This window comes from Convolutriloba macropyga, chromosome 3 (genome assembly GCF_964194025.1).
Source record: "Convolutriloba macropyga chromosome 3, txConMacr16.3, whole genome shotgun sequence".
Lineage (NCBI taxonomy): Eukaryota > Metazoa > Xenacoelomorpha > Acoela > Convolutidae > Convolutriloba > Convolutriloba macropyga.
In genome coordinates this window covers 32372242-32399223 of record NC_134470.1, presented here as the reverse complement: position 1 = coordinate 32399223, position 26982 = coordinate 32372242, and the positions used below count along the sequence as shown (strand labels likewise).

Genomic DNA, 26982 nt, shown 5'->3' with positions numbered 1-26982 from the left:
AATGTGAAAATGACAAGAAAAGTTGGAATTTCCGAAGAAATCGGTTTTTAGCGAAATTTTGAAATTTTTTTCGAAATTGCGGAACATCGAGCGAAAAAGGGTGTGTTATGATATCTGTTATTATTCTTTTGAGTAAGAGTTGCTTTCAGCAGAATTTTGTCGTAATGTCTTCAGGTTTGTATGCATTTGTATTTTTAAGGTCCCTTTTGAGTGAAGCAAAAACCTGGCTTTTCTCACGAGCTTAGATCATAACTTGTTTAGAAGTTTAATTGATGTCTCCCACAATGGTGCTTATCGTTTCCTTAGTATATTTTCCCTGAATGATCTCCCTGCCATCATACAAGGATCATATATGATTTCCTGGTTATCATACAAAAGCATATATGATTTCCTGGTAATCATACATTGATCATAAATGATTCCCCTGTAATCATTCATCGGTCTTTAATGGTTTCCCACTATTCATAAAAGTTTCATAATCCTCTTAACTTTTTATGATATACTGGTTGTCGTACAAGGGTCATATATGATGTCCCGGTAATCATACAAAATCAATGATGATTTCCTAGCAATCATACAAGAAGCGTACTAAGAAATAGCAATAGCGTATGATTTCTATGACCTCATATATGATCCTTGTATGACTACTAAGAATTGTCAACCCGGGATTATGTACTACAGGAACAAAGGTGGACGCAAAAACAAAAGAAATTTACAACAGCTTAATTGGTTATAACAAATTTTACCTGTAAACATTTTTGTTTAATTAAGCTCTGTTTTGCTTAGCCAAAAAAACTTAAAAGTTGCCGAGATTATACAGCATTCAAAACCATTTTTCTCAAAAAATTTTTGGGCAGAAAATTGAAGAAAAGCGTTAAAAGCTCTTTTATGGTTCACCCTTCATTTGCGTGTTTTATAAAATTTTTTATTTTTGTGTTGTGGTTTTTCGATTGATTAAAAAAATTGCTGAGCAACACAATTTTTAAGACAAAAAATTAATCCCTTGCTAAGCAGAGCTCAATGCAACTAAGTTGACACTTTGTATATCAACTTCACAACACAATTAACAAAGAGTAACAAATTGCTCATAGTTTTTGTTATCGAGGACCAATCTGGAACAGTTTTACAGTTTGAGAAAGAACAGCACGTAAAATGTGAAAAGATTTCATTAGGAATTTGGTTGACGTTTGCATCCGTTAGAAACTAATACTTTTTAAAAAAATCTATTACTGTTCTTGGTGAAGAGAAAACAACTTACTTAAATTTATCCCGACATGTAGTTTTCAGAGAATTGAAAGAACGAAACTGATAATTTTATATACTGTATATTATATATATATATATATATATATATATATATATATATATATATACAGTATATAAAAATTTTATGTGGTATATATATATATATATATATATATATATATATATACCACATAAAATTTCGAAAAAAGTAACGCACCCTTTATCATAAAGACATCATCGCTTTTAAAAAAAAACTTAAAAAAAATGCATGAGCTGTGTGAAAACATGTCTTTTTGGGCAGCTGCACATATTTCTGAAAATTTCGACATTTGAATGTGTTCTAACAAATGATTTAAATCATATCGAAAAATGAGTTTCAATCACAAACTGCTTGGACAAATCAAATTGGACAATCAGGATGAAGATGAGTGAAGATTTGAAACAGAATTCTAAAACGTTCTATCCCGTTTTGAAAATAGAATAAAACTTATTCGTAATTCGGTTAACACAATTTTCTAACCTGACCAATATTAGGAGAAAAGTAACCAATAACATCCTATTCCAATGAATATCAGCAATCATGATGGTTAAATTAAGTTATTACTGTCGAAGTATTCAAATAATCACTTCAAAGTTCATATGTGCGTCTAGATATTAGTAAGGTATTTGCAGAAAATGTGGCGGTTCTAATCTTTCTTTCAGTTCTCTGATAAAACAATACAAATTTTGTCATTTTGGCATCAAACAGTCGTCATCAAAAATTGAAGTAACCACCGAAAACATGCACCACAAAACGCAAATTAGTTAATTAGAGTAACTTATTATAAAGCTTAAATTAAATACGCGTGATATCGCTGGTAAAAATGTTCATATTGTAAAGAATGTTGCAAGTTTGTTTTTTTGCTGCTTACGTTGACTAGCAAGTGCCCTCGGCATTCTTCAATTATTTTTCACCTGTCTTGCATTTTTCTACAATTATATTGATTGCCATGTGGTCTACGTCCTTACATCAAATTTGCCATTTTGATAATGACGCTGTAACCCGTTCAAAAGCTTCGAGTGAAAACATTCAGTTTCAGTTGAAATGACTGATCTTCTTCAAAAATTTCTTTTTTTAAAAAAATAGAAACTGCTGAGATTCTTTAAACAAAGAAGAGAACGCACTAAGTTAGCAGAAAAGGAACACCCAAGCGCTTTTCATTCTTAAATTACCTAAAATACAGGCGGAAAGACATAGAAGAAAAAAAAACTGGGCGAAATTTTGATGGGAAGAATGATAGTTTTAACAAAACTTTAATTCCTCTTTTGTTTTCCTAATTCACAGTATTTACTTGCAAAGAAACAAAAAAATTAGGCAATTACTCCAGACCTTGTAACACAAAATTAAAACCGCCCGAATCATTATAAGAACCAACCAAATCATGTGTGCATGTTATAAAATTATTCAACCTCCAAGCGTGTTTTGTTTGCGTCTGCGAAGTACATATCCATTATGAGAGCATGAAACTCGCAAAAATTTTAATCTCGGAATATATACATCCTCATAAAATTAAAACAGATTTATATTGAAATGAGTGACCGGCAATATCCTATCAATCGTACTTAAAAAGTGTTGTACTCGATAATTTTTCACAAGTCAATCGAGTAGCAAATGCTTTCCAAACAAACTAGATAAGCAATTGCGTTGCGTTTGCTTACTAACTTTCGGTTCTTTGACTTCTCAATTCGCGAAACTAGTATTTGCGGTGCGAATGACTCAATACCAAATTGAGCAGGCTTAATTGAAAAGCGATTGACTAGTGTTAAACTAGAACTGAATTGTAGCAGTGCAAATTGGAGAAAGAAGTTAAGATTAAGGTAAAACTGAGGATTAAAAGGAAGTAGCGTTATTTCACAAGTTAAGCACATATAAGGAAGTGCCTAAGAAATGTTTACTTGCGTGATCAGACAGTTTCCTGTCTAGGATATGAACATTAGAATATGTATGAAGAACTGAAATAAATAACTAAATGAAAGCACCAGTCCTTCAGATGATGAACATGAACTAGAATACGGCAATGAATATTCTGAGTGTAATGTCCATCCCGTATGACATTTCCCCCTGTCGGAGAAAAAAATATAAATAAAATCAGAAAATTAGTAATTATTCACTCGTTAAATGCGTAGTAAAAAATTAAATAAAAAAATTATAAAGTTTAAAGAGCATTTGAGTTTAATCCGGTTCAGATTGTGGTTTCAGATTTGGTTAAGGATCCACGGACCATCTCTCATTAGGGTTTCGTGGTGACACTTCCCCAATGAATGTAGTATCTGAGATAGGTATCTCAGCTGAATAACCTTCAGTGTTCTGTACATTTTCTACAATTGATGACGATAATGTTGATTTTTTTCTGCTTCTTTAGCAAACTTTTGCTTCTTTTGAGCGACGATGTGTCAGAATCTGACGTATCAATCATTGTAATTTTCCGCTTCTCTTTGCGCAAGATGGTGTTAGTTGTCTTGGTGTAGTCGATTGCGGTGCGGGCGGTCCAGCTTGGATAGGTTGTGTAGGCGGTGCAGCAAGTGGCATAGGTGGACTGAAATGGGTTAAAACCGTTCTATTAATAAAAGCATCGTCGTGGTTGTTTGGATTACATTTAGGAATGCGCACGCTGAGTGCCCGTGCCACGTTACTCGAGGTCGATTTACATGATCGTCCTGACGAAATTACACTGGCATCATCCGACTGCCGTTTGTTTCGCTTGATCGTTTTGCTACCAAAGTTTTTTCGGGTTGGATCCTTTCAATGATTTGCATTTTTCTGCTCGAGTGTTTTCTCTCGAACTTTCTTAGGCCTTCTTTCTATGTACTGTCCAACTCTGTGTCTCTCTCGTTTCTAGTTCCGAATTTTGCAATTTCAGAATTTCTAACTCGAACTTCCCGTCTATTCGTTTCTTTTATAATACTCGTTGTTGGGCTTACTTTACCAACTGTGCTACCTGGGGCAAGAACTTCAGAGAGCCCGTTCAAGTTCTTTTTCTTGCGATCTTTACTTGAACGCTGCGTTTGCTCCGCGGAACTGTTCTAGCGATGCTTTCTGACCACATGAGCCGCGATTCGCCTTTTTTCATCTTTTCTTGTTCTTTGTTCGGATGTTTGATGCGCAAATCACTTTCTCTAATTCTGTGTCAGAACACAAGGCCGCGTCCAACCATTGTTTTGCTGTCAAGTATGATCTGCCCGGAATTGTATCTTCATCAGTTTCAGTGCAGGCTTTGCACTCGCTTGCGTTTGCCAATGTATCTCGGTGGATATCTGGCCACCAAAAGTTCACTAGAGACAACATAGCAAAACTCCCTGAGTGTGTAGAGTGGATGTGTTCTAGCACAGCGTCTTTGATTGCTTTGAGAATATCAATTCATTCTTCATTCGTCGATGAGCCAGTAGGAGAAGATGTAGGGACTGATTTCTTTTAGCCTGTTTGGGTCGTCTCTGAGAACACAATCGCGAACTTCTTTTAGTATTGCGTCTTTTCCAGTGAGGATTGCTAGCAACTTCCTACTGAAGATTTTGTTGAGGGTGTTCGTGAAGCGTATATCTTCCGCTGTATCTGCAACACTGGTAGAAGGGTTGTTTCGTTTGTTTCAGTGTTCGAAGAAGTATTCGTGGCAGGTGTAGATGGAGAATTGTCCGAGAAAGTTACTTGGGCCTTTGTTGGATTTATTGGTCCTTGTTCGTGGCATTTTAGAAGTTGAATTAAAGAATTATTCTTATTTGAAATGATTCTGAGTGGATTTTAAGCAAAAAGCGAGGTAGTGTTGGGTGGGTTTTATTTATCCTCAGCAACTTGTGTTTTCGGGCTTAATTTGAAGAATTTGTGTTGATTACTTGATTTAATGTCAATATTGAGCTTTGCTGGGTATCATTGTTCAGATTGTTCACATTCTTTATTGTCTGACTTTTGCAGTGCAATTGCAACAAATTTGTTATTAGAATATGATTTATTCAGTGACGGAATTTTTGATACAATTTGAGGTTTTAAAATTGTAGTGAGCTTTTGCGATGCGAATGGTGTATTTATATGCGGATTAAGAGTTGAATTATGATGTGTTAATTGCAGCGCAAGCGGTAGTAATCTTTTACAATGTAGTGATTGTAATGCAACGGGTTTAATGTGAATTTGCGAATTGTTTTGTATTAACGTAGGTATTTGCGGCGCGATTAGCCGATTTGAAGAATATGATGGTGAATGTGACATTAATAAGCTCTTAATCTTTTGTAGAGTGTTTTTTCTATTTCTAATTAAGTGTTTAACAGAGTCAGGAGTTTTATATAATGTTGCTACTACGAAATTTTCGTCATCAGTAGAGAGTTTTTTTAGCTTTTGCAAACGGATTTCTAGATATATAATCCACAAGGCCTTTTTTCGCTCCCGGCATATGTTCAATTGTGAATTTATATGGGAGTAAACGGTCAACCCATCTAGAAAGTCAGCTATTGTAGGATTTGTTTGATCTGTTTTCTTTTGGTATGAATAATAATGCACGATGATCTGTTATGACAGTGAAGTTCTTCCCATAGAAATAGTATTTAAAATAATCGATTTACCAAACTTTTCCCAGTAACTCCAATTCATTAACGCTATAACGTTCTTCCGTGGAGTTTAGAAATTGCGACGCGAATGCTATAAGTTTCCATCCGTCGGGGGTATTCTGTTCAAGTGCAGCTTCCAAACCAGAACGCAAAGCATCACATTTCACTTGGACGTCTAATTTAGGATTATAGTGGCTGTTCTCAGTACTCGCGGCAATTTTGTCTTTTATTAAATTGAAATGTTTGGTGTGTTCCTCAGTCCAAATAAACGTAGATTTTCTGAGAAGTGGTCTAACTGGGTGGCAAAGTTGTGCTAGATTAGCTATGGATTTGCAAATATAGTATACTGACTCAAGAAAGGATTGCAGACGTTTTGATGTTCATGGTGGTGGTATTGCTAATATAGCTGCAGATTAAATTTCAAGTGATGATATTCCAGTTTGGGTAAATTTGTACCCAAGCCATTCAATTTCTACTCTTGCAAAGTGACATTTTTGAAGATCAATTCTCAAATTATCTTCTTCTAGCTTTTTGAAACATTTTGTGACATAGGTCATATGATCAGATTCAGACCCCATGCTAACAATTACAAAATCATCTAAGATAATATCAATTATGATATCATGCTAACAATTATAATATCATCGTTTTATAGACCTACATGTGTATAATCCATGGTTTTTTGGAATTCTGACGGCATGTCACTGAGGCCGTAGAATCCTGTTTGGAATCTATAAGTGCCATTGTATTCTCCACAAATGATATTGAAGTTACAAGGTTTTGCAGTATTTTTGTGTAATTGTAATTAACTGTAAGCATATTTGAGATCTATTGTTGGAAAATATCCTTGTTGACCTTTTGAGTGTTTGTTAGGTGTTGTGAGATTGAATCTTTTAACATAATTGTGTTGGGCATTTGATATTTGTTTTTGTGTATTACTTTATTTAACACTTTAGAGTCCAATGCTAATTTTATAGATTGATCTTTCTTTAGTGTAATGACAATTGGAGATATGAAATGTTCGTCTGAACAACTAGACAACTTTTCGATCTGACCTTTAGTCTGTAAACGGTCTAAATCCGCCGTGACCCTAGTTTGTAATTTTTTTTCTGGTGCTTTGCTTCGACCTCTTTGGTGCTTTGCTCTAAACTTTTGATGGAACTTGGATTTAGCTACATGTGTCTTTGAAAGGCCAATTCTTGAAACCAAATAGGGAAATTTTGCCGCGATTGTGTCTTTAATTTTACATGTAGAATTATTAATACTATTAACACATTTACCGATTTCTGCTTGTTGTTGGAAAACTGCGAGGCCAAGACTGTTGAAGAGGTCTCTTCCGATGATGATCTTTAGTCCGCCTTCTAAAACTGTTAGATGTGCGTCATTGCATGTCCAGTCATTGTATGTGACCATTGTTGCGAGTTGTCCTAGCACTTTAATTGGCTCATTTGAAAATATTTTTTTTGTAGTGACCCATTTTGCAGATGGTGTAGTTCGTAGTATTCTTTTTGCCAGCATTTTGGTGATGAGACCGACTACACTTCTGGAATCAATCATTGCATTTGCTTGTACTTTTCCAAACTGATTTTTAGCATTTAAAGTTTCCAGTTGGTTCGCCGAATCACAAGAGATGGCAGCCACATAATCATCTGAATCGCTATCTTAGTTGGAGTCATAGACTTGATCATAGAGTTGTTGATAGCTCGCGATATAATTGATTGATTCTTCGTAATAACTTTCTTCAGTAGAGTTGTCAATTTGGTTAACTTTCGTTTGCGGAGGTTTAGATAATCGTCCTTGTGGTTTTTTTGGTTTTCTGCATTTATTCGCATAATGTCCGGTTATACCACAATTATTGCACCTTTTTCCATTCACGGGGCAAATTTGACGGTGGTCGTGACTCCATTGTTGGCTACAATTGGCGCAAATGCTAGTATACTTTTAGTTTTGCGGGAGAGTTGGGTACCGAGTGAAGTCCTTACGAGTTGGTTGGAAATTCGCGTTGCGATTGCGGGTTTGGAAAATATTGACAGCATTAACTGAATTGGTGGCTATATTCAAATTTTGATTTATTTTCTGCTGGTTTTGTGCCCCCATTTCTTATTGTATTGCGACCTCGAGAGCCTTTGTAGGTGAAACGGTTTCTTTCAACAATTCTTTTGGTATCATGATAAATCATGTTAAGTATAATTGTGTCGCTGATGAGAGTATTTTCCTCATCCCCGAGACTGTAGTTTTCCGCCTGTTCGATTAAGCGACCGTAAAAACTTTCAACGAATTGGCCCTTTTGTTGCTTTGATGACCAGAATACGAAACGATCATACGTGATATTCCTAACTTTAGTGAAGGAATCATCCATCGCCTGTCAGAGTTCATTGAATGGTTCTTTCTCGATTTGAAAGTGGGGGTGTTTACTTTGAAAGATACGACGTCCTTCTGTTCCGATGCTTAAGTAAAGTAGTGATGCATATTTCTGCTTGCAAATTCCCCAAGGTTCATCCCCGCACAAAATGCCAATTTCATCGTTCTTTTCAAATGGATATTGCCAATTTACCTTTAATTGCTGATTGCGAACTTTTTGGTCCCTTTCTGTTGCTTGTGTATTGTTCTCCACAGGCTCCTCGTATGTTGGTTCGGGCGGGTATGTTACGGTAGAAGTTGAATCCCGTCTTTCGCCAACAATGCCAACTTCCATTGTTGCGTCCAGTTGTCCCACGAAAGTGGTTGAGTGACGGTTCGTTTCTCCCAGAATGCGTCAATGTGAAGGAACGTCTTTCTTTCTAGACTCAGCTGCTGACTGCGCCATGTTGTACTCGATTACTTTTGCACAAGTCAATCGAGTAGCAAATGCTTTCCAAACAAATTAGCAAAAGCAATTGCGTTGCGTTTGCTTATTAACTTTCGGTTCTTTGACTTCTCAATTCGCGGAACTCGTATTTGCGGTGCAAATGGCTCAATACCAAATTGAGCAGGCTTAATTGAAAAGTGATTGACTAATGTTAATTTAGAACTGAATTGTAGCAGTGAAAATCGGAGAACCAAATTAAGATTAATGTAAAACCGAGATTATTAATCCATGTCGTGGCGAAGACTTGGCAAGTCTTCATCCAAATTTTGGCTAATAATTGGCAAGTCTTAATCTAAGTCTTGACCAAAACCTGGCAAGTCCTAATCCAAGACTTGGCACGTCTAAATCCGAGTCTTCGCCAAGTTTTGGCAAGTCCTAATACAAAACTTGGCCAAGATTTGGCAGTCTTAATCAAAGTTTTGGCCAAGACTTGGCAAGACTTAATCCAAGTATTGGCCAATACTTAGCAAGTTTTAATCTAAGTCTTGGCCAAAAAAAGGCAAGTCCTTATCCAAGTCTTAGCCAAGACTTGACACTTCTAAACCCAAGTATTGGCCACGACTTGACACGTCTAAATCAGAGTCTTGGCCAAGACTTGGTACGTCTTAATCCAAGTCTTGGCCAATACTTAGCAAGTTTTAATCTAAGTCTTGGCCAAGAATTGGCAATTCCTAATCCATGTCGTGGCGAAGACTTGGCACGTCTTAATCCAAGTCTTGGCTAAAACTTGGCAAGTCTTAATTCACGTCTTGCACAATTCTTGGCAAGTCTTAATAAAAGTCTTGGCCGAGACTTGGCACTTCTAAATCCAAGTATTGGCCAAGACTTGGCACGTCTAAATCGGAGTCTTGTTCAAGACTTGGCAAGTCTTAATCCAAGTCTTGGGCAAGACTTGGCAAGTCTTAATCCAAATATTGGGCAAGACTTGGCACGTCTAAACAAATCCAAGTAGTGGCCAAGACTTGGCATGTCTATATCCGAGTGATCGCCAAGTTCTTGCAAGGCTTAATCCAAGTCTTGGCCAATACTTGGCAAGTCTTAAAAAATGTCTTGGCCAAGATTTGGCACTTCTAAATCCAAGTATTGGCCAAGACTTGGCACGTCTAAATCGGAGTCTTGGCCAAGACTTGGCAAGTCTTAATCTAAGTCTTGGCCAAGTCTTGGCAAGTCTTAATTCACGTCTTGGCCAATACTTGGCAAGTCTTTAAAAAAAATCTTGGCCAAGACTTGGCACTTCTAAATCGGAGTGTTGGCCAAGACTTGGCAAGTCTTAATCCAAGTCTTGGGCAAGACTTGGCAAGTCTTAATCCAAATCTTGGGCAGGACTTGGCACGTCTAAACAAATCCAAGTAGTGGCCAAGACTTGGCACGTCTATATCCCAGTCTTCGCCAAGTTTTTGCAAGTCTTAATCCAAGTCTTGGCCAATACTTGGCAAGTCTTAAAAAAGTCTCGGCCAAGACTTGGCACTTCTAAATCCAAGTATTGGCCAAGACTTGGCACGACTAAAACGGAGTCTTTGCCAAGACTTGGCAAGTCTTAATCCAACTCTTGGGCAAGACATGGCAAGTCTTAATCCAAGTCTTGGGCAAGACTTGTCACGTCTAAACAAACACAAGTAGTGGCCAAGACTTGGCACGTCTATATCCGAGTCTTCGCCAAGTTTTGGCAAGTCTTAATCCAAGTCTTGGCCAATACTTGGCAAGTCTTAAAAAAAGTCTCGGCCAAGACTTGGCACTTCTAAATCCAAGTATTGGCCAAGACTTGGAACGTCTAAATCGGAGTCTTGGCCAAGACTTGGCAAGTCTTAATCCAACTCTTGGGCAAGACATGGCAATTCTTAATCCATGTCTTGGCCGAGACTTGGCACTTCTAAATACAAGTATTGGCCAAGATTCGGCACGTCTAAATTGGAGTCTTGGCCAAGACTTGGCAAGTCTCATTACAAGTCTTGGGCAAGACATGGCAAGTCTTAATCCAAGTTTTGGGCGAGAATTGGCAAGTCTTAATCCAAGTCTTGGGCAAGACTTGTCACGTCTAAACAAATCCAAGTAGTGGCCATGACTTGCCACTTCTAAATCCGAGTCTTCGCCAAGTTTTGGCAAGTCTTAATCCAAGTCTTGGCCAATACTTGGCAAGTCTTAATCCATGTCTTGGCCAGGACTTGGCACTTCTAAATCCAAGTATTGGCCAAGACTCGGCACGACTAAATTGTAGTCTTGGCCAAGACTTGGCAAGTCTTAATCCAAGTATTGGCCAAGACTTGGCACGTCTAAATCGGAGTCTTGGCCAAGAATTGGCAAGTCTTAATCCAAGTCTTGGGCTATACTTGGCAAGTCTTAATCCAAGTCTTGGCCGAGACTTGGCACTTCTAAATACAAGTATTGGCCAAGATTCGGCACGTCTAAATTGGAGTCTTGGCCAAGACTTGGCAAGTCTCATTACAAGTCTTGGGCAAGACATGGCAAGTCTTAATCCAAGTTTTGGGCGAGAATTGGCAAGTCTTAATCCAACTCTTGGGCAAGACATGGCAATTCTTAATCCATGTCTTGGCCGAGACTTGGCACTTCTAAATACAAGTATTGGCCAAGATTCGGCACGTCTAAGTTGGAGTCTTGGCCAAGACTTGGCAAGTCTCATTACAAGTCTTGGGCAAGACATGGCAAGTCTTAATCCAAGTTTTGGGCGAGAATTGGCAAGTCTTAATCCAAGTCTTGGGCAAGACTTGTCACGTCTAAACAAATCCAAGTAGTGGCCATGACTTGCCACTTCTAAATCCGAGTCTTCGCCAAGTTTTGGCAAGTCTTAATCCAAGTCTTGGCCAATACTTGGCAAGTCTTAATCCATGTCTTGGCCAGGACTTGGCACTTCTAAATCCAAGTATTGGCCAAGACTCGGCACGACTAAATTGTAGTCTTGGCCAAGACTTGGCAAGTCTTAATCCAAGTATTGGCCAAGACTTGGCACGTCTAAATCGGAGTCTTGGCCAAGAATTGGCAAGTCTTAATCCAAGTCTTGGGCTATACTTGGCAAGTCTTAATCCAAGTCTTGGGCAAAACTTGGCACGTCTAAACAAATCCAAGTAGTGGCCAAGACTTGGCACGTCTAAATCCGAGTCCTCGCCAAGTTTTGACAAGTCTTAATCCTAGTCTCGGCCAATACTTGGCAAGTCTTAATCCAAGTCCTGGCCAAGAATTGGCAAGTCTTAATCCATGTCTTGGCCAAGACTTGGCATTTCTAAATCCAAGTATTGGCCAAGACTCGGCACGTCTAAATTGGAGATTTGGACGAGACTTGGCAAGTCTTAATCCAAGTCTTGGAAAAGACTTGGCAAGTCTTAATCCAAGTCCTGGGAGAGACTGTGCAAGTCTTAATCAAAGTTTTGGCCAAAATTGACAAGTCTGAATCCAACTCTTGGCCAATACTTGGCAAGTCTTAATCCAAGTCTTGGCCAAGAATTGGCAAGTCTTAATCCATGTCCTGGCCAAGACTTGGCACTTCCAAAATTTAAGTATTGGCAAAGACTCCGCACGACTAAATTGGAGTCTTGGCCAAGACTTGGCAAGTCTTAATCCAAGTATTGGCCAAGTTTTGGCACTTCTAAATCGGAGTCTTGGTCAAGACTTGGCAAGTCTTAATCCAAGTCTTGGGCAATACTTGGCAAGTCCTTATCCAAGTCGTGGGCAAGACTTGGAATGTCTAGACAAATCCAAGTAGTGGCCTAGACTTGACACGTCTAAATCCGAGTCTTCGCCAAGTTTTGGCAAGTCTTAATCCAAGTCTTGGCCAATACTTGGCAAGTCTTAATCCATGTCTTGGCCAGGACTTGGCACTTCTAAATCCAAGTATTGGCCAAGACTCGGCACGACTAAATTGTAGTCTTGGCCAAGACTTGGCAAGTCTTAATCCAAGTATTGGCCAAGACTTGGCACGTCTAAATCGGAGTCTTGGCCAAGAATTGGCAAGTCTTAATCCAAGTCTTGGGCTATACTTGGCAAGTCTTAATCCAAGTCTTGGCCGAGACTTGGCACTTCTAAATACAAGTATTGGCCAAGATTCGGCACGTCTAAATTGGAGTCTTGGCCAAGACTTGGCAAGTCTCATTACAAGTCTTGGGCAAGACATGGCAAGTCTTAATCCAAGTATTGGCCAAGTTTTGGCACTTCTAAATCGGAGTCTTGGTCAAGACTTGGCAAGTCTTAATCCAAGTCTTGGGCAATACTTGGCAAGTCCTTATCCAAGTCGTGGGCAAGACTTGGAACGTCTAGACAAATCCAAGTAGTGGCCTAGACTTGACACGTCTAAATCCGAGTCTTCGCCAAGTTTTGGCAAGTCTTAATCCAAGTCTCGGCCAATACTTGGCAAGTCTTAATCCAAGTCTTGGCCAAGAATTGGTACTTCTAAGTCCAAGTATTGGCCAAGACCCGGCACGTCTAAATTGAAGTCTTGGCCAAGACTTACCAAGTCTTAATCCAAGTCTTGGACAGGACTTGGCAATTCTTAATCCAAGTCTTGGGCTAGACATGGCACGTCTAAATAAATCCAAATAGTGGACAAGACTTGGCACGTCTAAATCCGAGTCTTCGCCAAATTTTGGCAAGTCTTAATCCAAAACTTGGCCAAGACTTGGCAAGTCTTAATCAAAGTTTTGGCCAAGACTTGGCAAGTCTTAATCCAACTCTTAGCCAATACTTGGCAAGTCTTAATTAAAGTCTTGGCCAACTCTTAGCAAGTCCTAATCCAAGTCTTGGCCAATACTTAGCAAGTTTTAATCTATGTCTTGGCCAAGAAATGGCAAGTCTTAATCCAAGTCTTTGCCAAGACTGGCACTTCTAAATCCAAGTAGTGGCCAATACTTGGCACGTCTAAATCGGAGTCTTGGCCAAAACTTGGCACGTCTTATTCCAGGTCTTGGCCAATACTTAGCAAGCTTTAATCTAAGTCTTGGCCAAGAATTGGCAAGTCCTAATCCATGTCGTGGCGAAGACTTGGCAAGTCTTAATCCAAGTCTTTTCTAATACTTGGCGAGTCTTAATCTAAGTCTTGGCCAAGTCTTGGCAAGTCTTAATTCAAGTCTTGGCCAGTACTTGGCAAGTCTTAATCCAAGTCTTGGCGAAGACTTGGCAAGTCCTTATCCAAGTCCTCACCAAGACATGGCACGTCTAAATTCAAGTATTCGCAAAGATTGGCACGTCTAAATCCGATTCTTGGCAGGCAAAACAAACGTCCTAAAACGTCAAAAAACCCGAAAAAAATGTCAAGAATAGCCGGGAAAAATACCTAAAATTGACCAGAAAAACGTCAAAAATTGTCGAGAAAAGCGTCAAAAATAGCCAAAAAGACAATAAAAATATCCTTTTGTTGTTTTTTCGGCAATTTTTGTTGTTTTTCTTGTTTATTTCTGACGTTTTTTTGTCCATTTTTAGGCGTTTTCCCGGCTAATTTTGACGTTTTTTTCGGCTTTTTTTCTGGAGTGCCAAAAAACCGTCAAAAATAGCCAAAAAATTTCAAAAGCCCTCAATTTGTGCTGAATAGACCCCCGGGGTGCTAATTCTGTAAAATTTGGCATACTCCCGGCGTCATTTTATAACACCCCGGGAAAGTGCCCAAAAATTAATGCAAAAATCGTGCACGCTGCAATTTTTTTTTGGAATTCGAAATTTCACTCACAATTTTTTGAAAAGTTGGTTTTGACTTGGGCAAGACTTTTCAGACTTGTAAGACTTGTTAAAAGACTTGCCCAGTACTGAAAAACGAAATAAGACTTGGATTTAAACTTGCCCAGTACTGATATATACGTGGATTTCGGTACGGGTACTGATTCAAAGACTTACTCATGGCACACTTTGTCAAACTTGTCAGAAACAGATCTTATTTAACAATCTTCAGAACTGAGTAAACTGGTTTTCTGGGACAATAATTATATTTCTGGGGTGCCAATTTCTGATATCTAAAATTTATTTTTGGTTTTGCCCTCCTTAATCTAATACTAATTGTATCTAATACTCCTAACATTTTTCAATATTAAGTATATCGTTTTCAGAGAAAAAACACTATTTGTAAGTATTAAATGTCTGTCCTCTATACGTTAATAGAGCTTGATTCCACCACTGCCGTTACCACTCGCTAATTGGTTTTTGAGCCTCTATTGTGTGGTTGAACATAGTGCATTTTTTCGAACGAGGATGCGAAGTAAAACAAATTAATTATATGACATGGCCATTATTGATTTGCGCTTGGAAATTAAAATTGGTAACTGTGCCTAAAAACGAGCTAAAATCGGGTACAGTTTTTTCAGGGAAAAAATTTAAATCCATTCAGTTCTGAATGTTTTTGGAATTGAACATCTGATTGTCTTCGTAATGTTTGTCTGTAGGGTCTGGTCACTAACAAGCACAACAAAGAAGCTGATAGAATAGAGTATTATCCAAGATATTAAATTGAGTTATATTAGAGTCAGATAGCTAGACTCCGTTAAAAAGCTGAAATTACCTAACCGGTGCGCCGTTTCCCGAAATTTTTTGCAAGTTCTCATTTTTCCCCGTTTTGTTCCCAATATATTTCCCAGCGGGAAAAAAGTGGGAAAATTTCAGGATTTGTGAGTTTATGTAAGTATTTGTAAGATCCCATTTTTTCCCAGTGGGAACAATGGGGCTTGAAATTTTCCCAATGGGATCACTGGGAAAACATTGGGAAGCTAAACGGGATTTTTAGGAAAAAAAAGGTCCCGCCAAGAAAAACGGGAATTTAAGGGAATCCCGTTATAAATTAAGGGAAACTTCCCGGGGTAAAAAACGGGAAATTTTTGGGAATAATGCAAGTCTTAATCCAAGTCTTGGCCAATACTTAGCAAGTTTTAATCTAAGTCTTGGACAAGACTTGGCAAGTCTTAATCCAAGTTTTGGGCAAGACTTGGCACGTCTAAACAAATCCAAGTAGTGGCCAAGACTCGACACGTCTAAATTGGAGTCTTGGCCAAGACTTGGCAAGTCTTATTCCAAGTCTTGAACAAGACATGGCAAGTCTTAATCCGAGTCTTGGGCAAAAATTAGCATGTCTTAATCCAAGTCTTGGGCAAGACTTGGCACGTCTAAACAAATCCAAGTAGTGTCCAAGACTTGGCACGTCTAAATCCGAGTCTTCGCCAAGTTTTGGCAAGTCGTAATCCAAGTCTTGGCCAATACTTGGCAAGTCTTAAGAAAAGTCTTGGCCAAGACTTGGCACTTCTAAACCCAAGTAGTATTGGCCAAGACCTGGCACGTCTAAATCGGAGTCTCTGCCAAGACTTGACAAGTCTTCATCCAAGTCTTGGGTAAGAATTGGCGAGTCTTAATCCAAGTCTTGGGCAAGACTTGGCACGTCTAAACAAATCCAAGTAGTGGCCAAGACTTAGCACGTCTAAGTCCGAGTCTTCGCCAAGTTTTGGCAAGTCTTAATCCAAGTCTTGGCCAATACTTGGCAATTCTTAAAAAAAGTCTTGCCCAAGACTTGGCACTTCTAAATCCAAGTATTGGCCAAGACTTGGCACGTCTAAATCGGAGTCTCTGCCAAGACTTGACAAGTCTTAATCCAAGTCTTGGGCAAGACTTGGCACGTCTAAACAAATCCAAGTAGTGGCCAAGACTCGGCACGTCTAAATTGGAGTCTTGGCCAAGACTTGGCAAGTCTTATTCCAAGTCTTGAACAAGACATGGCAAGTCTTAGTCCGAGTCTTGGGCAAAAATTAGCATGTCTTAATCCAAGTCTTGGGCAAGACTTGGCATGTCTAAACAAATCCAAGTAGTGTCCAAGACTTGGCACGTCTAAATCCGAGTCTTCGCCAAGTTTTGGCAAGTCTTAATCCAAAACTGGGCCAAGACTTGGCAATTCTTAATCAAAGTTTTGTCCAAGACTTGGTAAGTCTTAATCCATGTCTTGGCCATTACTTGGCAAGTCTTAATCCAAGTCTTGGCCAAGAATTGGCAAGTCTCAATCCATGTCTTGGCCAAGACTTGGCACTTCTAAATCCAAGTATTGGCCAAGACTCGGCACGACTTAATTGGAGTCTTGGCCAAGACTTGGCAAGTTTTAATCCAAGTACTGGCCAAGACTTGGCACGTCTAAATCGGAGTCTTGGCCAAGACTTGGCAAGTCTTAATCCAAGTCTTGGGCAATAATTGGCAAGTCTTAATTCCAAGTCTTGGACAAGACTTGGAACGTCTAGACAAATCCAAGTAGTGGCCTAGACTTGGCACGTCTGAATCCGAGTCTTCGCCAGGTTTTGGCAAGTCTTACTCCAAGTCTCGGCCAATACTTGGCAACTCTTAATCCAAGTCTTGGCCAAGAATTGGCAAGTCTTAATCCATGTCTTGGCCAAGACTTGGCACTTCTAAATCCAAGTATTGGCCAAGACTCGGCACGTTTAAATTGGAGTCTTGGCCAAGACTTGGCAAGTCTTAATCCAATTCCTGGGCAAGACTTGGCACGTCTTAATAAATCCAAGTAGTGGACAAGACTTGGCACGTCTAAATCCGAGTATTCGCCAAATTTTGGCAAGTCTTAATCCAGAACTTGGCCAAGACTTGGCAAGTCTTAATCAAAGTTTTGGCCAAGACTTGGCAAGTCTTAATCCAACTCTTAGCCAATACTTGACAAGTCTTAATTAAAATCTTGGCCAACTCTTAGCAAGTCTTAATCCAAGTCTTGGCCATTACTTAGCAAGTTCTAATCTAAGTCTTGGCCAAGAAATGGCAAGTCTTAATCCAAGTATTTGCCAATACTTGGCACGTCTAAATCGGAGTCTTGGCCAAAACTTGGCACGTCTTAATCCAAGTCTTGGCCAATACTTAGCAAGTTTTAATCTAAGTCTTGGCCAAGAATCGGCAAGTCCTAATCCATGTCGTGGCGAAGACTTGGCAAGTCTTAATCCAAGTCTTGGCTAATACTTGGCGAGTCTTAATCTAAGTCTTGGACAAGTCTTGGCAAGTCTTAATTCAAGTCTTGGCCAATACTTGGCAAGTCTTAATCCAAGTCTTGGCGAAGACTTGGCACGTCCTTATCCAAGTCCTGACCAAGACTCGGCACGTCTAAATACAAGTATTCGCAAAGACTTGGCACGTCTAAATCTGAGTCTTGGCAGGCAAAACAAACGTCCTAAAACGTCAAAAAACCCGAAAAAAATGTCAAGAATAGCCGGGAAAAACACCTAAAATTGACCAGAAAAACGTCAAAGATTGTCGAGAAAAGCGTCAAAAATAGCCAAAAAGACAACAAAAATAGCCTTGTGTTGGCTTTTCGGCAATTTTTTTTGTTTTTCTTGACTATTTTTGACGTTCTTTGTCCATTTTTAGGGGTTTTCCCGGCTAATTTTGACGTTTTTTTCGGCTTTTTTTCTGGAGTGCCAAAAACCCGTCAAAAACAGCCAAAAAATTCAAAAGCCCTCAATTTGTGCTGAATAGACCCCCGGGGTTCTAATTTTGTAAAATTTGGCATACCCCCGGCGTCATTTTATAACACCCCGGGAAAGTGCCCAAAAATTAATGCAAAAATCGTGCACGCTGAAATTTCTTTTTGGAATTCGAAATTTTCGCTCACAATTTTTTGAAAAGTTGGTTTTGACTTGGGCAAGACTTTTCAGACTTGTAAGACTTGTTAAAAGACTTGCCCAGTACTGAAAAATGAAATAAGACTTGGATTTAAACTTGCCCAGTACTGATATATACGTGGATTTCGGTACGGGTACTGATTCAAAGACTTACTCATGGCACATTTTGTCAAACTTGTCAGAAACAGATCTTATTTTACAATTTTCAGAACTGAGTAAGCTGGTATCCTGGGACAATAAATATTTTTCTGGGATGCCAATTTCTGATATCTAAAATTTATTTTTGGTTTTGCCCTCCTTAATCTTATACTAATTGTATCTAATACTCCTAACATTTTTCAATATTAAGTATATCGTTTTCAGAGAAAAAACACTATTTGTAAGGATTAAATATCTGTCCTCTATACTTTAATAGAGCTTGATTCCATCACTGCCGTTACCACTCCCCAGGTTGAGATCGCGCACGAAAAACAGTTTTTTTTGTTTTTCTTGACTAATTTTTGACGTTTTTTTGTCCATTTTTAGGCGTTTTCGCGGCTAATTTTGACGTTTTTTTCGGCTATTTTTCTGGAGTGCCAAAAAACCATCAAAAATAGCCAAAAAATTTCAAAAGCCCTCAATTTGTGCTGAATAGACCCCCGGGGTGCTAATTTTGTAAAATTTGGCATAACCCCGGGGTCATTTTATAACACCCCGGGAAAGTGCCCAAAAATTAATGCGAAAATCGTGCACGCTGCAATTTTTTTGGAATTTGAAATTTTTGCTGACAATTCTTTGAAAACTTGGTTTTGACTTGGGCAAGACTTTTCAGACTTGTAAGACTTGTTAAAAGACTTGCCCAGTACTGAAAAACGAAATAAGACTTGGATTTAAACTTGCCCAGTACTGATATATACGTGGATTTCGGTACGGGTACTGATTCAAAGACTTACTCATGGCACATTTTGTCAAACTTGTCAGAAACAGATCTTATTTTACAATTTTCAGAAATGAGTAAACTGGTATCCTGGGACAATAATTATTTTTCTGGGATGCCAATTTCTGATATCTAAAATTTATTTTTGGTTTTGCCCTCCTTAATTTTATACTAATTGTATCTAATATTCCTAACATTTTTCAATATTAAGTATATCGTTTTCAGAGAAAAAACACTATTTGTAAGGATTAAATGTCTGTCCTCTATACTTTAATAGAGCTTGATTACATCACTGCCGTTACCACTCCCCAGGTTGAGATCGCGCACGAAAAACATTTTTTTTGTTTTTCTTGACTATTTTTAACGTTTTTTTTTGTCAATTTTTAGGCGTTTTCCCAGCTAATTTTGACGTTTTTTTCGGCTTTTTTTCAGGAGTACCAAAAAACCGTCAAAAATAGCCAAAAAAATTCAAAAGCCCTCAATTTGTGCTGAATAGACCCCCGGGGTGCTAATTTTGTAAAATTTGGCATACCCCCGGCGTCATTTTATAACACCCCGGGAAAGTGCCCAAAAAATAATGCAAAAATCGTGCACGCTGCAATTTTTTTTTGGAATTCGAAATTTTCGCTCACAATTTTTTGAAAAGTTGGTTTTGACTTGGGCAAGACTTTTCAGACTTGTAAGACTTGTTAAAAGACTTGCCCAGTACTGAAAAACGAAATAAAACTTGGATTTAAACTTGCCCAGTACTGATATATACGTGGATTTTGGTACGGGTACTGATTCAAAGACTTACTCATGGCACATTTTGTCGAACTTGTCAGAAACAGATCTTATTTTACAATTTTCAGAACTGAGTAAACTGGCATCCTGGGACAATAATTATTTTTCTGGGATGCCAATTTCTGATATCTAAAATTTAATTTTGGCTTTGCCCTCCTTAAACTTATACTAATTGTATCTAATACTCCTAACATTTTTCAATATTAAGTATATCGTTTTCAGAGAAAAAACACTATTTGTAAGGATCAAATGTCTGTCCTCTATACTTTAATAGAGCTTGATTCCATCACTGCCGTTACCACTCCCCAGGTTGAGATCGCGCACGAAATTGCCTCTGATCAGACCGTCCCAGACAAGTGGGACCTCTGATCAGACCGTCCCAGACCGAAGTGACCTCTGATCAGACAAGTGTGCGCTCGAAGATCGTTGTGCGCTCGAAGTGCGCTCGAAGCAGCCTCTGATCAGACGAGTTGCAGACCGAAGTGACCCCTGATCAGACAAGGTCCAGACCATTGTCCAGACGAGTTCCAGACCATTGTCCAGACTAAAGTGCGCTCGAAATTTTGTCCCAGACCGTATGCATGGTTAATATCTGCAGATCTGCAATAAGGAAAGTATTGCACAAACATGCATGACAATACATAAAACAATGAGATATATCACTGAAAACAAATTATTTTGCGTAGCAATAAAAGAGTCCGTATATCACCCAGGTTAAAGTCCCGAAGAGAGTATATCCATACTGAAGATGAACGCACTGCAAGGAATGCTAAATTCTGTGTTAGTGGATTCTTATAATAGACAAGGTTACTCGGTAATATACGCTCCCACATAATGTTCCGACCCCGCACATCCACGTTTTTATTTAATTGTCTACCAAATGATGGAGAGATGGAAAACTTTCAAAATTTCCCATATCGCTTCACAAAAGCAATGTGAAAAAATAATACTGGATTAAGTGAACAAATAATGCCGGACTTCAGAGCCGATGAGACTTGCCATTAATGAATGTAAAAGACATGAACAACAATAAAACCCTCTGTGGACGTAGAGTGTAGGACAAAACGAATTTTTGCTATAGCCTGCGTAGGAAAAAAAGTTAGTATTTCAAACAGACATTTGCGATTATCTCGAATAAATTGCGATTATTGAATTTTAAAAATATAGCTATATGTTATAATTTGTTTTGTTTTGTTTTGTTTGTTTGGTTTTACTGGAGGAGAGTCTTAGAGCGCGGATTTTTACCGCTTGCTCGGACTCAATACTCCTATAGTTGTTTGTTTGTTTAAAACTCCGCAGTGGCCGGTCCCCAGGCCGGATGAGAAGGGAGGAGGGAAACACAACCAGAAAATGCAGATCATCTCAAAAAATGGTTTTTTCAATCAAATTGAGGCAATTTTCCGACATAATTTTAGCTGTATGTTATAATTTGTTTTGTTTTGTTTGTTTGGTTTTACTCGGAGAGAGTCTTAGAGCGCGGATTTTTACCATTTGCTCCGATTCAATTCTCCTAAATTTCTGTTTTTAACTCCGCCGTAGCGGTTCCCCAGCCCGGCTGAGAGAAGGAGGATGGGAACACAACCAAAGCATACTGAAAATTGTTTGTTAGTTCAACTGTAGATTTTTTCCGACAGTATTTAGCCTATTTCAGCTCTCGAAACGTCCTCTGATCAGACAAAAGTGCGCTCGAAACGTCTCACTGATCAGACAAAAGTGCGGTCGAAACGTCTCTCTGATCAGACAAAAGTGCGGTCGAAACGTCTTTCTGATCAGACAAAAGTGCGTTCGAAACGTCCCAGATCAGACAAAAGTGCGTTCGAAAAGTCCTCTGATCAGACTAGTGTGCGCTCGAAACTGCCTCTGATCAGACCGTCCCCGACCGAAGTGACCCCTGATCAGACAAGTTCCAAACCATTGTCCAGACGATAGTGCGCTCAAAGTTTTTTCCACGCCATGTAATTCGAGCGCACCGTGAACATGTGTGCGCTCGAAACTCGTCTGATCAGGGGTCACTTCGGTCTGGTCACCTCGACCTGGGTCGCTAATTGGTTTTTGAGCCTTTATTGTGTGGTTGAACATAGTGCGTTGTTTCGAACGAGGATGCGAAGTAAAATAAATTAATTATATGACATGGCCAATATTGATTTGCGCTTGGAAATCAAAACTGGTAACTGTGCCTAAAAACGAGCTAAAATCGGGTACAGTTTTTTCAGGGAAAAACTTTAAATCCATTCAGTTCTGAATGTTTTTGGAATTGAACATCTGATAGTCTTTGTAATGTTTGTCTGTAGGGTCTGGTCACTAACTAGAACAACAAAGAAGCTGATAGAATAGATTATTATCCAAGATATTAAATTGAGTTATATTAGAGTCAGATTTTACAGATTGAGTTATATTAGAGTCAGAGTTATATCAGAGTTATATTAGAGTCAGCGCCGTTTCCCGAAATTTTTTGCAAGTTCTCATTTTTTCCCCGTTTTGTTCCCAATATATTTCCCAGCGGGAAAAAAGTGGGAAAATTTCAGGATTTGTAAGTTTATGTAAGTATTTGTAAGATCCCATTTTTTCCCAGTGGGAACAATGGGGCACGAAATTTTCCAATGGGAACACTGGGAAAAAATTGGGAAGCTAAACGGGATTTTTAGGAAAAAAAAGGTCCCGCCTTGAAAAACGGGAAATTTTAGGGAATCCCGTTATAAATTAAGGGAAACTTCCCGGGGAAAAAAACGGGAAATTTTAGGGAATTCCGTTTTAATTTACAGTGAAAAGTCGCGAGGATATCCGAGATAAAATCACTGTTCAAATGCGCCATAAATTATCAAATAAAAAATTTTGAAGGAAAATAGAACAGAATTAATTGAACCGAACGGAAATCAAAGTCGTTAATGTTTTCCGTTCTTTCTTTTAACCAATGATGCTGTATTTTGGGCTCTAGGAACAAGTGGTTCAGAAAGTTCATTGTGTTAAAAAGTCCAAAAATTTACTTGATCCACTTAACAGCAAAGGTTTAAAAGATTTTTAGGTCAAAAATACTGCTAAGTTTTGTTTTTTATTTTCCCACGTTTCCCATTTTTTCCCTGCAATTTTTCCCATTTTTCTCGATTTTTTCCCACTGAGATCTTAGCTAATTTTCCGTGAAGAACTGGGATCAGAAGTGAACGCAAGTTTCACAGCGGGAAAAAGCGGGAAACTTACGCATAGGCAAGTTTCTCGCAGGGAAATTGTGGGATTAGTAAGTTTAAGCAAGATTTCCGGGAATCCCACTGGGATTTCCGGGAAACGATGAACCGGGTAGATTCAGGTTTAACAGTTGAAAATCATCTGAACGTTGTTTTGATCTAAAAGTCAACTTCTTTTCGCTCGCTGACAGAGTAAATCAGATTATCAATTTTCAAATTAGTTGAACTATCTCATATCTTCATTCAGTTATTTTTTCAAAGATGTCTGCAAGAGATACACAATGTGTAGATCGACGGATAAACTGGAGCATCAGTGTCTGCTAATAGGAACAAACGTCTGTCGAGATCAAGTCAGCAGCAATTTCCCTATCTATACTATTAATTTCAAAAGTTACTCCAATGAGACTTCAAAAAAACTGATAAATGATGAGCAACGGAACCTAAAAGTGCTGACAAAAATTACTTCATAAAACATTTTTTTGTTCGCTAAACCACCATCTGAGCATAACTTAGAGTTGACAGACAGGACTTTTCAAACACTAATTTTGCCTATATCTGAAAGTCATGATCACTACAGTATAGAAAATGAGACAAATGCCCCTGGAAAACTTTCCGAATTCAGCTAAAACGAAAACTGTGAAGAAGTCAAAAATGTCAGCTGATAAATTCGCTGACTGCTATTTCTATTGGCTATAGGTCAGTTTGAATCGTCAATGGAACCGCACTCGCTACCATCTTGGATTAATCTTTGAGTTATTTTTCCTGTATTCGCACCCAAAAAGTTCATGCCAATGATTTACGATCCATGCGATGAGAAATAAAGTTTTAAGTTCCCCTCTCCTTGCTGCTCTCATCATAATTTGCTGTTCCCTCTCATTGGGTGATACAATTTATAACGAAGGAAGACTCGCCATCTATCGGGTGAGACAGGGAACCAATTTTTATATCGCAATTCAAATATGCATTTAATCTCGCGTCTCTTGCTATCAGCATGATAGTGGACACATTGACTGCCGCAAGAGTGACTTATTGACAGAACTCATTAAAAGCTACAAAGAACCCCAGCGTAGCGATACGTTTGAGAGTCTTACGATCTGCTTACGAAAATCCCCCAAACAGCTCAAAAGCCAAAGGAATAAACTGAATTCCAACTTTGCTACCTTTCAGGAATTACTGTTCGAACTTTCGATCCTCAGCAGCTGAGACTGCAAAGTCAAACTTTGCCGCAGCCTTTGCGATTAGGCTTGGCTTCAGGAGAGAAATTTTGGCAACATCCAAAGCCTCTGGTTGACTCGCATTCCATAGAATTAGGAATGTCAACAACCTGGATTTGTTTTTGGTAATATATTATTCTGCTCACAGATGAAGGACATTTGGGCTGTGAAGTAAGCTTATAAAGTTTTGTCTCGTACGCCATTTTGACAAGAGGTTATATCTTCCTGACAATAGAATGATCCGGAATGATCTCCCATTACCTCGATGTGCACAGATTTATCGAAGAGACATTTTCTCTCGTTTTTGTATAGTTTAACAATCAGTTGATGTTTCGGAGCAGCGAGGGACTCATAGCAAAGAGGCTCTTTCTCGAGAGTTGTGTCTTCCAAAGAAGTTTTCGTGAACTAACGTATCAAGTTTTTTCTAATTTTTTTTGCGAGGGATGCGTGGTCAAAGTTTCACCTAATTCTTCAATTTTCTTAACAAGTAAGATTGCTTCAAATGGATTGAGGCCAGTTGGTTTTTCTACCAGAACAGAATATTGAACATCCTAGCCAACATATGAAGCCCAATCGCAAACTTGATCAGTAGATCATCTTTCTGCAGCGCAGTTTTTTAAATTGGAAGGCATGCTTGATCCCACAAAGCAGCTTACTATAAAACTACCAAAAAGCCTTGAACAATTGCCTGCCGAATCGAATCGATGATTTGAAAGATTTGCTTTCGTTGTTCTGAAGAAAAATTGCATCGCAAAGAGTAGACTTTATGGGGGCTCGAAGCGTTAACAAAAGACACCCAGAGCACATGGTGTATCGTTCACATAAGTTATGTAGTCTAGAAGAGCCTGATTATTATTTTTTAGCAGGCAAGAGGAAAAAATAGCATCAGAGCATATAGCAGCTTCTAAAATTTCAATTATTTTCCAGCCGTTCCTCTTGATGAAACCATTTCAATCATGCACTCGACCGACCATGGCTCACGCTCATCCTCCCTAGGTTCCAAACCGCATTCTACTCTTGATACTCTTAAAATTTTCAACGCTTCACACAGAATTTCCTCAGTTCCTGCAATTATTCCGTCATCAAAATACCAGCAGTGTAGCATGATGTTTATAAGTTTTCTTCAGTTTAAGTAATACGATGCCAGACTGCCAGAGAACAAAAGTACCCAAAAGGACCCAATGGATCTCACAGTTGCACTCCAGACTAACTGTCAACTGTTGAGCTATTGGGGAACAAATCGCTTGTGGGAAAGAAGCCAAGAGTAGCAAAAGAAGGCAAGGAAAAAGTACTAGGCGTCAGCATTTTTGATGAACTGAGGAGATTTCCAACAGCATCAGGTCTTGCGCCTGACTTTCTTCTTTCAAGGCTGTTAGTGACGCACTACATGAACTTCGAGCCGTAAAGCATGGCAGCCGGCGTCTACTGGCCAAGTTCATTAATTTGTTTAAGGAAGTTGTCGCCCGCTTAATGTGATCGGAAACAACTGATTGTGCGGCAAAATGCTCTAGGTACGTTTTGGACGGCCCGACATCTGTTATATTGAATAAACACTTGACCTGTAAAAAATCCTTTGCTTCCTCGAAATGAAAAATTTCGGAGCTGTAGTCTTCTATAAGATCAAGTGTTTCGTTTTCCGCTGGATGCTGTTTTCTTAATTCCGTGAGGGATTTTTGGGATATTCTGTTATTTGGTGCTATTAACTCCGAAGGCAAAAGATTTTTCGCACGTCCAAAATGTCCTTGAAAACAAAGTTTTATTAGCTCAGGAAGCAAGTGCTTCGATTGTGTTGTTGCTTATGTATTTCGCTCATTTCATCAGTTCATGCTCGTTTCCAGTATTGCAGATTGGTCAAGCTCATCTATGCGAGTGGACAAATCTGTCGGTATCTTTTTCAGTGTAAACAAATTTGAATGAATTTCGACTATGCTCAAATTGATTTAGTGTACACTCGGTCATCGTAGTATGAACCCAATTGCAGGTATCTCTCTTGACTATATCGAGCTCCATGATTGAGATCTTACAAGGATTATCTTTTTGTCAGGATAAAAAACGGTACCAAATGGGTTCAGGAAACGCAATAATTCATCAATAATTGTCAGTTCACGCATCTGCTGTATAAAACCAGTTAAGGAACAGGATAAAATAGTCATTTCTGAGCTACTACTTGTTTTTTCCTTTGAGCTACTATTGCTGGGGATAAAGAAACTGGCAACTGGTCATTGTTTTTGAGAGGAAAATGAATGGAGGTTGAATTACTAATTGTATCGTGGTTCTGATCAGACAGAAACAGTTGATCCGAAGATTCTTTACTGGCTCTCTAAATGAACTTAAAATGATATGTAAGAATAGTCCGAGATTAGCCAGGCTATACATATTATCACATGCATAGTATCACAAAAAATTCCAAACAATAAGAGTAAGGCAGCAAAACTCTCTTTTGTTCCAACAAACTTAAGGAAGTGCATAAACAGTACTGATCCGGACGTACTGAATCTAAATGAGCAATACATCTGTTATCTCTACAATTTATCCTTTATCATATATATATATATATATATATATATATATATATATATGTATATATATATATATATATATATATATATATATATATATATATATATTTAGACAGAGAGAGAGG

General features: G+C 38.6%; 2 protein-coding genes across 3 annotated transcripts in view; both read right to left on the bottom strand.

Moving 5' to 3' along the window:
• Positions 1–1914, bottom strand: part of LOC142336156 (uncharacterized) — a 154314-nt gene extending 152400 nt beyond the window's left edge. The window contains exon 1 of one of the 2 annotated variants that reach the window (XM_075384755.1): positions 1766–1914. In XM_075384755.1, the coding sequence (XP_075240870.1) occupies positions 1766–1827 (62 nt within the window). In that variant the 5' untranslated portion in view covers positions 1828–1914. The remainder of the gene's footprint in view (positions 1–1765) is intronic. The other variant, XM_075384756.1, reaches the window with a different exon arrangement.
• A 2735-nt stretch (positions 1915–4649) lies between these two features.
• LOC142336609 (uncharacterized) overlaps positions 4650–26982 on the bottom strand; it is a 36177-nt gene continuing 13844 nt past the window's right edge. Inside the window, exon 4 of the mRNA XM_075385520.1 lies at positions 4650–4834. Coding sequence (XP_075241635.1) covers positions 4650–4834 — 185 coding nt within the window. The remainder of the gene's footprint in view (positions 4835–26982) is intronic.